We start from the raw sequence: 14,875 nt of genomic DNA, 5'->3' as shown, positions 1-14,875 counted from the left end.
TTTTTTTTTTTTTGGACTGGTGGTCTGATGTGGTGTAACTGATCTGAAACCAACTGCCTCCTTGGTTACAGCTGAACTTGATAACCTTGCTGTAGGAAACAGTGGTAGATGACAGTTCTTATGGACATTTGTCTCTAAGGATTGTTTTACTCCACATCTTAAATGCTTTTTTTAAGGGTTGGTTTGTGGGATGTGCATAGGGAGTCTGCTTGACCTGGTGCGTGGCACTGTTGCCAAGCTCGCTATCACCGAAAGCTTTTTGAAGGTTCAAAATGCTCATTCTGTAGCAAGTCAGATTAGAAACTTAAACATCCCCTCTGAAAAGCAGAAGATCTGGAATTTGATACACAGGTTTTAACCCTTAGTCTCATTCTTCCATGGTGTGGTGAGTGCCTAGAGTCACGGACTGTTTGTGAACTGGCGTTTGGTGTTCTCACCCCAAATTCCTCTCCAACCAGGAGAGCTTTCTGGCACAAAGTTTAATTGTGATAGATTTCAGTGAGAAGCTTCTGCTTTGGACAAATGGGTGTTGCCCTGCTGAAGGAGGAAGGCTGTATTTAACTTGGGCTGGTGCAGGTGAGTGCAGGGCTGGCACGTGCCGTTGCCAAGAAGCCTGTAACTCACGGCAATCACGAGTGAGTTGTGTGCTTGGGCATGGAGAGGGCAGTAGTTACTCCGTATCAGGCATTATTTGTTGTTTTGCATCAATTCACTTGGTGAAACTGTCTTGGGGCCAGCTTTTAGGCAATACAGCTGCCAACTTCTCCAAGCCCTGGTTAACTGGTTCTTAGGAGGGAGGATCCTGTGGGGTGGCAACAATTTGGAGGTGCTTGAGTTCTGGGGACCCTTCTGCAAGCATGAGGAAGGTGAGCTCACAGCATTTTGTCTTTGAAATCGCAAATCCGCTCTGCATGCAGTGTTGAAGCCTGCAGCCAGTTCAGAAGCTGCAATCTATTTCATGCGGAGATTTACTGCAGGCCTGGAAACTTGTGTACATGAATAAAAGAGGACCCGGGAGGATTTGCTCTGCCTGTGCTTATGGCCTAAGCGAGGAAGCTGTTCCAGGTGGCTGTATCCTGCACAGCTCTGCCGAGACCTGATCATCCTGTAGGAGCCTGGGCTTATGGCAGAGGCCAGTGTGTCAGCCTTGTTTTGGGAAAGAGGTGGGGAAAGGAGTTTTGGGTGAAGATGACCTGAATTCCCTTCCTCAGGCCTTTTCAATTCCTGTCCTTTGGTTCCTGGCTGGCACCAAGGCAAATTCAAGCTGTGTCAGCTAGGGGGTGAGCATTTGTCTTCCATGTGTGTCAGGAGCAGCAGTGGGGTTGACAGTATCCAGGAGTCTCTGGGCCCTTTATCAGCTGGGAGGGATGAGAAGCAAGCCTGCAAACCCTGCTTCCGACCAGAGCAAGCGCTCAGCCTGCCTTCCCTGGCCTCTCCTGCACATGTGCTGGGCAGCACCGTGCTCCTTGCTTTCCTCCCTCTGTTGCATTTTGTATCCTGGTAACATCGCTCACGTTACAGCCGGTGTATGCTGGCACCATGGTTGAATTTTGGGGTGCAGAGAGCTCCTTGTGGTCCGCTGGGCTGTTGTGAAGACTGTGGCTGCAGGAGGAATGAACAAAACTCACCCCCAGGTATGGCCCTGCTCTGGAAAAATCTGATGTGCAACTGTTTCCTAAAGTACACTTGTTCTCGATAACGTTGTTTAACTTCTCTATCAGCGGCTTCTGAGTTTTGTAGTCATGTCTACTTCATCTGCTTTGATACAAAAGGGTATCAAGTCCGGCACTTGATATCAATACTTCTGTATTGAGTTAGCACATGTTGTACAAATAGGAAACGGAGATTTGGAAGGTAATCTGAGCGCTTTGTGAGCCAAATCTGGGTCAGGTTTCCACTGAGGTAATTTTTGTTTGTATGTAGAATATTTATCGCCATGTCTATCCATATTTACATATTAATTCCTGGATAAGATGGTACGAGAACTAGAAAAGCATACGTTGCATGGTTATCACATGTCACTTCTGTAAGCGGTGTTTCCTTTCCTTCTAGAGGAACGGTGATGTAGCTCCTTTTGATCCAGCAAAGCCCTTCTCTGAAGAAAGAGGTAATGAATTTAATGCCGAGCTTAACGTTTTTGTTATTGAACTGTAAACCAACTGAAACTATCTAGGCAGCGTAAAATACAGGCAGTATTTATGATCTGTTGAGACTGATGTTTTCCCCCTCTGTAGTGAAACATCCAGACTATAAAATTAATAGACTTCAGCTGCTTTTTGTTGGCCTGGAGTTGGCAGTCTTATGGTATAGTAACATGATATGTAATATTCCTCTGTTGCAGATGAGGCTTATAGCTATTTCTGTGGGCTTTCTATATGCTTTAAGCTTCAGCAAATTTTGTCCACACTAAGAAAGAAAAGGTGAGATCACATACAATCAACAGGAAACCTGCAGATTGCCTCATAACAGCGTTTCCTCACTGCTATTATTTTATACTCGTGTCTGTTTGGTCAAAGGCATTGTCTTGTAGGCACAGACACGTTGTAATTCACCACTTAGCTTTTAAACTGAGATGTCCTGCCTTTGATTCCTGTTCATGCCTGATGGAGGGGTTGGTTACTGCAGCCTGGATCCCTTTGTGGCTGAGCCATGGGTGTGTCTTTGCCTTCTACAACACGCAGCAATTGAGCGAGTGTGAGGCACAGCTAAGAAATCCTAACTTTTTCATCAAGGCTCTTCACGTTCAGAAGCACCAAAATCCAGTTATTCACACAGGGTTGTCTTAAGTGACCCGTTACGCAAGTGTGTGTGTTTCTCAGATGACCACGTTCATTTTTTCCTGTCGGTCTGGGAACAGAGAGGAATCTGAGAGAAGTTACTGCTGGGTTTGGACACGCAGCTCTGGCGTTGCCAAGAGCCAAGGCAGCTGGTCAGCTCGTACGTGTGCTGCTCTGTGTTGCAATGGCTGTGGTTTTGGCCTTTAACTTCCTGATTTTGCTTGATTTATGTGGGTAACCTTCTGCAGGCTGGGCTCCCTGGGAGGCTGCAGCCTGTTGTATCCTGCGATGTCTTTGGGGAGGGAAAGGGGCTGCTCGCTGTCCAGTTCTCACCATTTTGAGCTGCTAATTCACCCTTGGGTGACAGAAGTGCCTGAACCCAGCTATTAAAACTCAACTGCTGGCATGGCAGAGGAGTCACACACACACCTCAGCATCTCCCCACCAGTCCAGAGCCCCCCTGGACCCTCCCCAGCCCCTCACCTCTCTCCTTTGCCTCCCGACAGGCTGCTGCTGGCCGCGTGGGGCCCGCCTGTGCTGCCCGCCGAGATGTGTCTGTGTCACCTCACTGCTCCTCCTGGCTGCCATGGTGGCCATCGTGGGCCTGGCGGTGGCGCTGGGGCTCCCACCACGCTCACCAGGTCAGTCCTGTGAGGGTCGTCGTTGGCCCTATGGGAGAGGTGGAAAGTGGTGCTGAGGGAAACGGTGGTGGGGAGAAGGAAAGGGGCTGAGAGGGGTGGCTGTGAACTGATCCTCGGCTGTGGAAATGCCAGGTGGCACAATTCAAGCTGCTGGCACTCACCAGGAGGACACTGGAGATGGGTTCTGGGCCCTGGTTATTTCCAGATGACAAATAAATTTCTGAATTCCCCCCCTTTTGATTTTGAAATCTTCTTCATCTCTTCCCCATACCATCCGTGAGCATGAGACTGTCAGAAAATAGTGTCCCTTGCTTTCCCTTCAGCGAACCGCCTCTGTGCAGCCTCCAATAACCGGACAGGTTTCTTGTGCGATGACAGAGTGACCTGCATCCCGGCCAGCCAGGTCTGTGACAGAACCTCCAACTGCAGAGACGGAGAGGATGAGCAGGAGGAACTCTGTGGTGAGCACTTTCATTGAGATCTTCCCACCCAGGTCTTCCTGCTGTGCTCTGAAGACCTGTCTCACCAACTGGGCTGTAATTTAACCACTTCGTTAGCTGCCTGTCCCTGTTTCAGCAGGCACAGCCATGCCCCAAGAGCTCAGCATGGGCTCTGTCTCTGCCCTTGCAGGCGACCTGCCCCGCAGCCTCCCCACCTACCTGGTTTTCCGCTGCGGTAACCCTGCGCACTGGGTCTATGCTGACAAGAGGTGCAACGGGATCAATGACTGCGGGGACTGCTCTGACGAGATGGGGAGCTGTAAGTCTGCCTTCTGGCTACAGTAAGCAAAGGGCCTGCTCTCATGAGAGACTGAAGAGGTTTTACAGGAGTGGTGCTCACTAATGCTGCTGGGAACAAGTGGAGGCTCGTGTCCTCTTCTGAGACACAAAATGGCTGGGCTAGGTCTTGAGAGAACCTTGTGGGCTCCTTCATGTCAACATCCAAAAACTGGAGGCAGCAAAGAGGGGAGAGACTCCATGCTCTGAAGGTCTTTTCCAGCCCGAATGGTTCTATGACTCTATGGACATGGCTCTAAAGGATGTAGCGTAGTGGTGGGATTTGGTAGGTCAGGCTGATGGTTGGAGTTAACAGTCTTGAAGGTCTTTCCCAACCTAAAGGATTTGATGATTCTTTGCTCCCAACCCCAAAAGTTGTTCCTTCTCTGTGGTTTGTTGAGAACAGAGTATTTCCACCTTGATGCACAGCTGTAGCAGCAGCAATCGTTCAAAACCAGCCTTTGGTCCTTGGTCAGGAGACAGGTATGTCCCGAAGACCAAGGGGGGACTGAGTGTGTCTCTGTGACTTAAATCCACCTCTACTCAAAAATGAGCAGCAGCTTTCTTCCTAAATCACCCCTGAGGTTTTGAACCCCCGGTGAGACCTGTCTGTAACAGCAGCTTTGTCTAGGGTAGCCTGCTAAACAAGTGAATTACAGCTGGCCATTCCTCCCAGGGTGGCATCTCTGCCCCAAGGATCATAAAAATGTCTCTTTGGTGGGTTTGCAGACTCAAGGTCATCACTAGTGTCCTTTCAATAGCTGCCGGCGTTAGGAAGGAGGCTCCTGGTGAGTGCAGCAGCAGCATTTCTGTTCCTGGTTTCTTGTCCCCACAGTGTCCGCCTGCCCTCCGTGCGGGTCAGCGTGGTGGAGCTGCAGCCCCGTGCTCTACGAGTACTGCGCCTGCGTGCCCAGGTCGCTGTGCCGTGACAGCATCCAGCACTGCACCAGCTGGTCCGATGAGTACCTCTGCACACCGTGAAGCCTCAGCACCAGGAGATGCTGGTCGTGGTGAGGTGTTTCCTGCACTGTCACCTCCCATGCTGCTGTCCTGCTCTGGAAGCTCCGGCCCGATCAGCAGCACGGTGTGGGGACAGCAGCGCCATGCTACTAGCTTGTGGGACACCTTCAAGAGCACTTCCCTCTGACACATCTCCATGCTCCTGATGTCCATGGGCAGGAGAAGGTGGTGTTGGTGTGTAAAGCACGTCTGCGGGTTGTTTCGGCAGCTGCTTTGAAGGCTCTGTGCTGATGCAGCTGGGAGGCTTCCTGTGGGGCCTGGTGTTGGGTGACACGTCTGGGGAGCCACCATGTGGGCCACCTCCTGCACAGAGCTCAAACCATGAAGGTCAGCGTGGAGAGAGTAATGGTGAGGGAACTGCAGTGGATGTATTGGGGTTTGTGGGGAAAAATCAGTGTTCCTGTGGGGTGTAGCTGTCCTTCCAACCAGCCTGGGCACTCGTGGGGGACCAGGGCACATCCAAAGTGTGTTTGTCTTGAGGCTGAGCAGTTTTGGAGTGGCAGCTCCACAAACAGCCACTGGGCTGGGATGCATTGCACTGCGTTCAGTTAGCAAGGAAAAAAGGTTTGGGGGGATCCACAGCAGCCTTGGAGCAGTGAGCAGAAGAAAACCAGAAGCTGCAGCCACTGCTGGGTGGCTGTGGGATGACCTGGGATCTGCTCGGTTTGCTCCTCTGCCAGCCAGGCCTTCAAAGCAGTCCGCAGGATAGTGATGCCATTGAAATTTAAGAAAGCTGTGCTCTTTCTCTGCTCCTTTGAAGAAAAGAAAACCAAAACACTCATCTGTGTCTAAAATGTTGATTCTGAGGAAAACACGGATTTTCAGTGAGTGTTCCTACTGTTCTAGGCCCAAAATAAACATCAGGCACTGTTCTCCCCACCGCCATCCCAGGTCACATATCTTTAAAAATAAAAGCCAGTCCACTCATTTCCTCTCTCTTCTGTGATCTGTAACTCGGCGTCTCTCCATGGCTGGTATAAATGGTGGATGTTTGTTCTAATTTGTAGCTGGGATACAGCCATAGATCTGACAGATCTTTTAAAAATAGCTTTGCTGTGTTCTGACTCACGCTTTACCTAGAATGAGACGGCAAAATTCTGCATAATGGAACAGGTACCATGGAAATTTTTAGAGCTGTGTTTAATAACCCCTCCTTTGCCATGCCAGGCCGGGACGGATGGCTTGCTTTCGCTATGTCTGTAAAGCATCACCTCAGTGCTGCAGCTCAGAGGAGGGACTGAGTTTTTTAGGAAAACATTTCTCACTTTCAAGCTTCCAGCCTCAGCCAAAACATGAAATAGAGATGCATGTTTTTACCAGAAAATCACAAGCATCTAACATTTCAAAAAGGCTGATTTGGGGTCGGTAAATCCTGGTTTGTTGTAGTTGCTGTGCTCCTCTTATTACCCCAAAGCATTTCCGGGGGAATCTACAAGGAATTTCTGCAGCACTTCTTCAGAAGAGCTCAAGGAGGGTCGGTTCAGGGGCAACTCTCTCTTTTTTGGGGAAGAGATGCTTTGTGATTCGGATGGGGTTCAATCACCGGCTGTTTGCCTTCTTCATGGGCTTTGAAATCTTCATGCTCAGCACTGAGACCAGCAAATATGGTTAGTAAGAAACTTGTTCTGCCTTAAAAATATTGGGATGACCATGACTTTGTGGAGCCTCTCACCTTTGCTGTGGGTGGGAAGAGGATGCTGGTTAGGCTGGGCCATGTGGCAATTGCTGGATTCCCCCCATCCTGTATTTGTCAGTCCTGTCAGTGGGGGATTTGTGCCTCAGAGCTCTGAGGAGAGATGAGGGGGTTGAGTACAGAGTGGTAATGTGCCTAACTCGTCTCAGGATAAAATTTACACAACGGTGTGTTTAAAAGAGGAAGTCTGCTGGTCAGCACGAGGAGCTAAGAAAAGGACTAACTTTACCAGGGGTGGAGAATGTAATAAGCACAGTGCTCTAAAATGCCTCTTCTGAGAAGTGAAGCTACACCGTGCTATTTTACTGACACTCTGTGACCTGGGCAGGCCATTCATGCCAAATCACAATGCGCCTGTTTTCTGCCTCAAGGTGTCAGCTCCCAGCTGCTTTACTGATGTGAAACGGAGAACACAATGCTCCGAGGCTGGCCTCTGCATGCTCAGATGAGCAGATCTCACAGTCACAGAAGAGCTAGTAAAAGAAATCCACGTTGGCTGCTGAACCGAAAGCCAGCTGCAGGAGGAGGTTTGTGTGTGAGTGTCACAGCCTTCTTCCTCCCTGGTAGCGGTTCTGCTAAGTCACTGTTTGTGCCATTATTTGTCTCAGAAGAGGGCTGATGTAGTCTTCAGTGGAAGCTATAAATAGCCTAGAGTTTCTGTGAAAAAATGTAGGGCTTCCAAACAAGCATACTTGCATTCTTTGTTTGTTTTTGGAGAAACTTCAGCAATACAGAAACAAAGAGGCAGGGGCTTCCCTCTCATCTCTACTTATTTTTGAGGTGAAGTTCCCTTTCTTGGCATCTTTGTGTTTGTGATTGCCAAGGATGGGCTGTTTTCCTTGTTACTGAATTGTGACAAACACTGAACTGAGGATATCTAAATTGGCACTAGTAGAAGAAGCCTGTCCTTGGCCTTAAAGGGCACAACGATGGCTTCACTGTGCACCTCAGTTTTGTTTGAATTCCAGTCCTGTGTTGATGATAAACAAACCTGTAGTGTTACAGCTGTACTCCTGGCTTCAGAAAGACCAAAGCAGAACGATTCTGAGTATCTCTGCCTTTTGCAGCAAGCGCGTGCTGTTCAGTGAACACTTCCCTTTATGTTTTAGATGAGATGCAGTTAGCGTATGGCAAGCCTGCACACACACTGAGAGGAGGCTTTAAGGCACAAAGCACAGGCAGGATTTGCTTGTAAGGCAGGACATGGTACAGCTGTAGAGTTTAATCTCTGCAGTAACCCAGTTTCAGCTTTCATTTCCTGGGTTAAAAGGAAGGAGATAGGGGACTTCTGTTCTTTGAATTTGTGCGACGTTACCGAGGGGTTTCTGTCTCCGCTTCCCTCCCTCCCACAGGCCCGTCCTTATCCTGTTTGCTTCCTCCCTTTGTCAGAGCTCTATCAGCACAGCCTCTGCTTTTACAGGCTGAGCCTTCTGTGCTAGCAGCACTGGTAAAGGCCCGCTGCACTTGACAAGCACAGCACAGCTTTACTTCCAAAAAGTTGCAGTGATTATTATTAGTCTTTGGCCCCTGAGGAGACAAGAGATGAGAAGGGACAAGACCAGTATTTTTGTGAACGGTATCTATGTCAGAAGAATTAGTTAAGGATGACAACAAAAACTTTATTTGAAAAAAAATATGTATTGAAAATATACAGTAGTAACATCACCCTTCTCCTGGACTCTAGCCCTCCCCTCCCCAAGCCTACGATAACACAAGCAGATCACAGCAACCAGCTTTAACAATACTGGTCTGCTTTGTTACTCCCTCTGAACGCCTCTAAAATCCGTTGTCAGCAAGAAAACAACAAACAAAAGACTCGTTTCTTTCTGACTCAGTAGGTATTTAACAAATCCCAGTCCTCCACTGTGAGGCACAGATGCTTCTGTTTGGAAGTCCTTTCTCTCTCTTGTTCAGCCAAAGCTCTTTTTTTATTGTTCTTTGATTCATGGCTGCCTGCAACCTCCTTTTTCAAAGGTGAATGGCAATTTTGAACTTTTTCCTTATAAAACTGCAAGTTTCCAGATGCTTTGGTTTCTGTCTCCTCCAACTTGCATTTGACTGCTTCCTCTGTTCTGCATGTCTTGCCATCTACAGGGGGATAAACAAAAAGTTCAGAGTTGAGGAAAAACAGAATTATGCCTTAAAATGTACATGTGTGTTGCAAATTGTTTTGGCCAAGCAAACCTGGAAATACTGTTTGTTTTACTGAAGCATACATAGGGGAAATGAACATTTTTATTTTGGACTCAGGGTTTTAAGGAGAAAACTCAGTGATTAGATGTTGCCCTGAGCCTGCTGTCATGCTGAATTTTAAGTGAGTTATCCAGCAATCTAACAAATATATAAAACAAAACAAAACACATGCAAAAAACCTCCCACCACACTGTAAAGCAGTTGCACAAATGGCTGAAATTGCACATCTGAGATGCTATTTGTACTACCAAAATGCATGAAAATATTTCTCCTAGATAATTATTAAATAATGTGGTCTCTATTCAACTACGTACAGAAGTGCTGAGCTGCTGTTCTGGATCTCAAGTCCTCTTGTGGCTTGACAGCCTCCATAACTGCCTGCTCCCACTGCAAAACTGTCTGAAAGAAGATTTGAGAGAGTTAAAAATATTTCTTGTAAAGTTTATAGAAATGTCAACAGAAACAACTCTATCCCTTATTATTTCCTATTTGGTGATTTAATACCTCATAGGCATTATATAAGAAACATTTCTAGAAAGTAAAATAGACTTAAAAACCCATACCTGCTCTGCCCATCCCTCTGTTCTGCAGTTACTATGATCAAATTCTTTCAGAGGCACTTCTGAGTGAACCAAGCCTATCTGCGTTTGGATTCGTTTAATGACGGCATTAACATCCTAGTGAAAAGGGAAATGAAGTGGTCAGAAGGAAAGACCATTTGGTTGTATTTGTCCGTTAAACTTAGGAGCTCTTTTACCTTGAGACCTGTCCCAGAAATGTCCAAACAGTTCAACTTCTTGAAACAAAGAATGTATCCAATTCCCACATCTGTGATTTTAGGGTTACCTGTAATGTCAGGTAAAGTTAGTTAAGTTGCAAGATGTAGAAGAAGACAAAATACCAAGAAACTATTTGTTCCAAAACCTAATACTAGAACAAAGGATTTTTGGCCTCTTCTTTGTAGGATGATTCATGTTTGGAAATTGAGTCAAATGTGGTGTTTTTCCTCTAATGATCAAAATACAAGTTTTACAATATTACTTCCCATATTCTTAGAGACATGTACGTAATTAACAAGTAGCTGAGACTTAGAGGTATGACCTGTGCCTTGTGGAAGCTGGCAGTCAAACCTGGGACTGGGTACTAGGCTCACAGGAATTGTTATTAAATTATTTGTATCCCTTCAATATTAAGTAGAAAAAATTCTTTATCAAAAAAAGATACAGTTTGCTTCTAATATTATACCATGAAGCACTTACAAGACAAGTCTAATACCAAAAGATTCTCAAGTCCCTTTTTCAATACTCGTACTGGTGCTGTCATTCTGCGAAGGCCCGCATCTGATAAAGCGTTGTCTTTCAAGAGAAGCCTTTTTACACTGGAAGGAGAAATACAAAACAATTGTTTACAGTCACTTTATTTAGACAGCTTTGCAAAATATCTTAGAACTCTATGCAGAAAGTCTGGGCTCATCTTGTGCCAACCCCTCAGTCTACTGAAGGGTTAATAAGAACTTTTTATTAACATTAATAAAAGTAGCAAGAAAGAAGCCTGGGTTAGTAGGACTGACAAATATTTTTATATTCCTTCTGCTAGCTCAACAGAAGCACTTATTTGAGCAGTTATTCATGGAACTCCAGTGACAAACTCATCCTAGAGCACAAGCATTTGCTAACAGAGACAAGGAGGTTCTTTATAAATTGAAGTCATTTAAATCAGGACTGCCAATCTCAACTTCACTCAAAACTGAAAAGAGAAAAACACTTGGCAAAATGGGAGAGGACAGATTTGGTAAGAGATGCAGCAACAATTTTTAGGTAAACAATGAGGTATTATTAACACAGATGAACTCAGGGAAAACATAACATTACAACATTTTTCAAAGTGCTTTGAAAACAAAATCTCATCTCAAAATGCATCAAAGTATCGAAGTTTTATATTACTGTAATATCCCCTAGTTAGTAGCTATTCTGCCTACTGTTTTCCCTATTTTTTTACTTTTCAATCTTCAGTATCAAACATAATAAAATTTATTTTCCAAAGTATTAATTAACTAAACATCAACCTAGTGCTTACACAGATCTCCATCTGGCCTATTGGTTTGGTTAAAAATTTGTCTTATAAAAGTTACCCATTAAAGAAGGAAATAAAAATGTAAAGCTGTAACAAATGCTTAAGATGTATTTTTTTTTCCTGCCCAATGGAAGTTATAAAAATACACAAGAATTATCTTGCACATTTATAGCACCTTTGAGATTTAGCATGTCCTTTAGAGCATGTTCTTTTTGTACAATAAATTCTGTATTTTGTTTACCTCAAGAACAGGTTTTATCAACAACCGAAATCTTCAAATTTACACACTACTTTCTGTGAAATTTTTCTGTAAAGTCACACCTGGATTCTTTGAACTGCTTGGTGATAGGAAAAGAAAGTGTCATCTTTAGATACACATCAAGCAATTAGTACCTAGACAGAGCCTCTTTAGTGAGGTGTTCTAAAAGTTCATGTTCATCTCCGAGTTTACAACAGGAAAGATCCAAACATGTCAGATCCCGGAAAGACTTAATTTCTTCTAGTTTTTCAGAGATAAGCAGGTATCTGTAAAGAACAAAAAAGCTATCAGTGTTCAGGGCACATAAGAAGGATCTTCAAGTATTCTCAAGTGTCACAAGCATAAGGCAGTTATTTCTCATATGAATCTGTGTAGAAACTGACAGAAACTGGCCAGCTGTTGTAATTATCTTTTTTACACTGCATTCTGCACACAACACATCCAAATCCCCAGCCTTCTCCTTGAATAAATATTGTTTTGTTATGACACAGAATAATGGACTAACAATTACAACCTCAATTTGCAAACACCACTATTAGGGGCCTGTTTTCAGGTTATTACTGTATTATTTCAGAATAATGTAGAATAAATTACTTTAAATCAGATTCACAAGTTGCTCTTCCTTAGTATCTAGGTGGCGTGGAGACAAACCAGCATTCACACAGGTTTCAAATCTATTCTGAATGCATCAGCATAGCTTGCCAAATGGTAAAATTTTACTTTCCACATGTGAAAATACAATACTTCGCTAGAGACGTGGCCCAGCTCACTAGACTAAGTCCAACAAGAAGCCTGCAGGACCCTGGACTCCAACTGGAGCGGTGATTACACCCCAGGCAGTGGTTACTCAGTGGGTTATTTTTTTTGAGCTGCGTTGGTTCCCGGATCCAATTCACTCCGCAGCCATGCAAACATCTGTGCTGGAACTATTCAGTAGGAGGTTTAGAGGTAGGAATGCACTGAAGAATGGCACGCATGAATATGCAGTAACACCCTGCTTGCACGTAGCAGTTACTACCTTACCCCCATCTCCTTTGCTTTTACCTCTTATTTCCACGGCAATACAACCCCTGAATTCACTAATCTGTCCTGAATTTACCTCATAGTCCCCACAGCAAGACAATTGCTGAGGATAACACCTGCAGTGCTGAAATTAGGTGTGTTTACTAATTGCATCCCTCACTGAATGCCTTTTTGCCCATGGAAGTAAGAGCACCTTCTTGGTGCAAGTAGACCTACCAAACTACTCCACCAAATCCTAGGAGGCAATACGTGCAGTCAGAGGGCAAAGCAACTCTCAGTAGACCACAGAGGGCTTGTGAAGAGTGGGCTCTTTCACAAATATGATTAATCAGAAAGTGCTTTAGTATCTTACTTCCTGGATTTCAAAGACTTGATACTTAACTGAGCTTTCTGTAATAGCAAACTATGCCAGAGGTAACTTCACTTCTGAATTAAGCTCATAAAAAGTATCTGTACTAAAAATAAAGAGGGAGTAGGTTTAAGGGATAAAACAAAAGATAATTGACCTCTGATCAAACATTCCTACTGTGCTTAAAACACCCTTGGCACTTCAGATGAATATGCCTGTACTTTGATTCTAAACTGGATAAACCATCCTTTTTAACGTGTATGGATGGAAAATAGTCTCATTACAGTACTTGGAAAGACTTCAGTAGGAGCAAAGCTTTAAAAGCACATTCAGTTTTAAGCTTGGTCAGACTCTCTTGTAGAGAAAGAAAACGTGAACACTGAGAAGGTAGGAAAAAAAAAAAAAAAAAAGAAGCTGTATTCTAATCAGAACCTCATTAAGATATGTTCAGTATGGGGCTAGGAACCACAATTACCGCTAAGGTAAAACCTGCCTGACTTCAAAGGCTCTAACTCTCACCTACAAGACTGTATCTTCTGCTCAGCACCCAAAATGAAACGGGATAAAAAATGAAATGAGTTAAAAACTTATAGTAAATAATCCGAGATGGTCTGCAAGGGTGTATTTTATCTGAACAGTCAGCTAGGCATGTTGAAATGCTTCTAAGTACAATTAGAAAAATGACCCAAGAAATACCTGAGGTAGCATTACACATACAGACTGCTATGCAAATACTGATTAGCATTGTTAAAAAATAGTTGCAAGTTTAAACCTTCAAATAAAATCCCCCTTTAGTTTACATGGATTTAATCTATTACCTGTATTGCCTTGTATCTCTGTGTGAAACCAGCAGCTATGGGCTGTACTTGTTAGGAAAGGAATGGTACGAAGGGAAACAAGCAGCAGAGTAAGATGAAGCTCAAGTCAGTTGACTAAAAATAGGTGGTGCTATAAGGCCTAAATTTTTTGGAAAGTTACTTTTGAGAGAAAGTAAGGGAAAATTTAAGCATGCTAGCAAAAAGCACTAGATATTTGTTACTGAATGCACTTACCTATTCCTCAGACATAATGAACATAGCACCAAATTGCCATATGCTTCAGTAAACTTCTGTAGAGCTCTCAGTCCTGTAACTGGTTCTGTGAACTTTTGTCTTGCTTCGGCAGCTGAGAAGAGCTTTTCAGCAATCTGCTCTGGGAAACCAATCAACGAGTCAATGTGGTCAACGTTGTCAGAGATGTACCCCAGCACCAGGCTGAAGAGGGACTTGGCCGAGTATCGCAGGTTCCCCTCCTTGGTGTACGTGAAGATGAAGTGATCGGTCCTCTGCCTCCTTGCCCTATCGTCCTCCCTGTTCATGCAGAGCTCCACAGAAAATCCTCTGGAGAACAGCCTGAAAGGTCTTGCTTTGGGAGGGACATTGTGTATGCCGCCCGCACCCTGGTTTACCACGTGCAGCTTCCCATTTTCACGCACGTATATCGGCCCGGTATCCAGCCAGCTTTCCGAGTGGAGCCAGCACGACATTCCCCTGGTCCAGTTCTGCAAAAACAAACCGCAGACAGGTAAAACACACCTTGAAACAGACCCCCAAGCCCCGTCAGCGATCCTGGGTGCCCCGAGTGCAGGTTGTCACGTAACCCTGCAGCGCCAGGAGGGCCGGGCTGGGTGCTGCCTGCCATCAACCCACGGACACTGGGATGGCGAAAGGGAGCTGGGGTGTGAGGGGGGCCACAGCTGTGCTGCAGGAAGAGGGGAACGAAGAGAAAGAGAAAGAGGAGGAGGAGGGTAAATGGCTGCCCGCAGCAGGGCAGCCGAGCCTGACCGAGGAGCCCCCTCCCGGCTCTCAGAGCAGGGTGCGCAAGGCAGGAGCGGTGCTGAGGGGTCCGGGGGGGGGCTCTGCCCTCACCTACCTGCCCCGCCGGGGCCGCCCCGCCGCTCCCTCAGCCGGGGCCGCTCTCGCCGCTCCCATCCCGCAGCAGGCGGGGCCGCGCCGGGGGCGGGCAGCGGGAGGGGAGCGGGGCGCTGAGGGGACGCTGAGGGGACGCGGCCCCGGGGTGGGCTCTGAGGGGG

General features: G+C 45.8%; 2 protein-coding genes across 5 annotated transcripts; one reads left to right on the top strand and one right to left on the bottom strand.

Annotated features, from left to right (window-relative positions):
* Positions 1-1,402: 1,402 nt before the first annotated feature.
* LDLRAD1 (low density lipoprotein receptor class A domain containing 1) lies at positions 1,403-6,141 on the top strand. The gene is made up of 6 exons (XM_084528098.1): positions 1,403-1,634; positions 2,053-2,107; positions 3,284-3,418; positions 3,742-3,879; positions 4,049-4,177; positions 5,030-6,141. The coding sequence occupies exons 1-6, from the start codon at positions 1,614-1,616 to the stop codon at positions 5,173-5,175; spliced, it is 624 nt and encodes a 207-aa protein (XP_084384224.1). The 5' UTR covers positions 1,403-1,613; the 3' UTR covers positions 5,176-6,141.
* Positions 6,142-8,505: 2,364 nt separating this feature from the next.
* Positions 8,506-14,855, bottom strand: LRRC42 (leucine rich repeat containing 42). 4 transcript variants are annotated; one of them, XM_084528454.1, is made up of 8 exons: positions 14,716-14,855; positions 13,857-14,344; positions 11,567-11,698; positions 10,360-10,478; positions 9,858-9,946; positions 9,664-9,777; positions 9,415-9,499; positions 8,506-8,995 (listed from the first exon to the last, which is right to left on the bottom strand). In XM_084528454.1, exons 2-8 carry the CDS (start codon positions 14,327-14,329, stop codon positions 8,739-8,741), a joined length of 1,269 nt encoding a protein of 422 aa, XP_084384580.1. In that variant the 5' UTR covers positions 14,330-14,344; positions 14,716-14,855; the 3' UTR covers positions 8,506-8,738. The 4 variants fall into 4 exon arrangements, with proteins under 4 accessions (XP_084384580.1, XP_084384582.1, XP_084384581.1 ...); XM_084528456.1 differs by having other exon boundaries at positions 14,712-14,793; XM_084528455.1 differs by having other exon boundaries at positions 14,628-14,717.
* Between the last annotated feature and the right edge of the window lie 20 nt (positions 14,856-14,875).

Source organism: Aythya ferina, assembly GCF_964211825.1.
Source record: "Aythya ferina genome assembly, chromosome: 8".
NCBI lineage: Eukaryota > Metazoa > Chordata > Aves > Anseriformes > Anatidae > Aythya > Aythya ferina.
The sequence above is the reverse complement of the archived record's forward strand: the minus strand, read 5'-3'. Positions and strand labels throughout refer to the sequence as shown.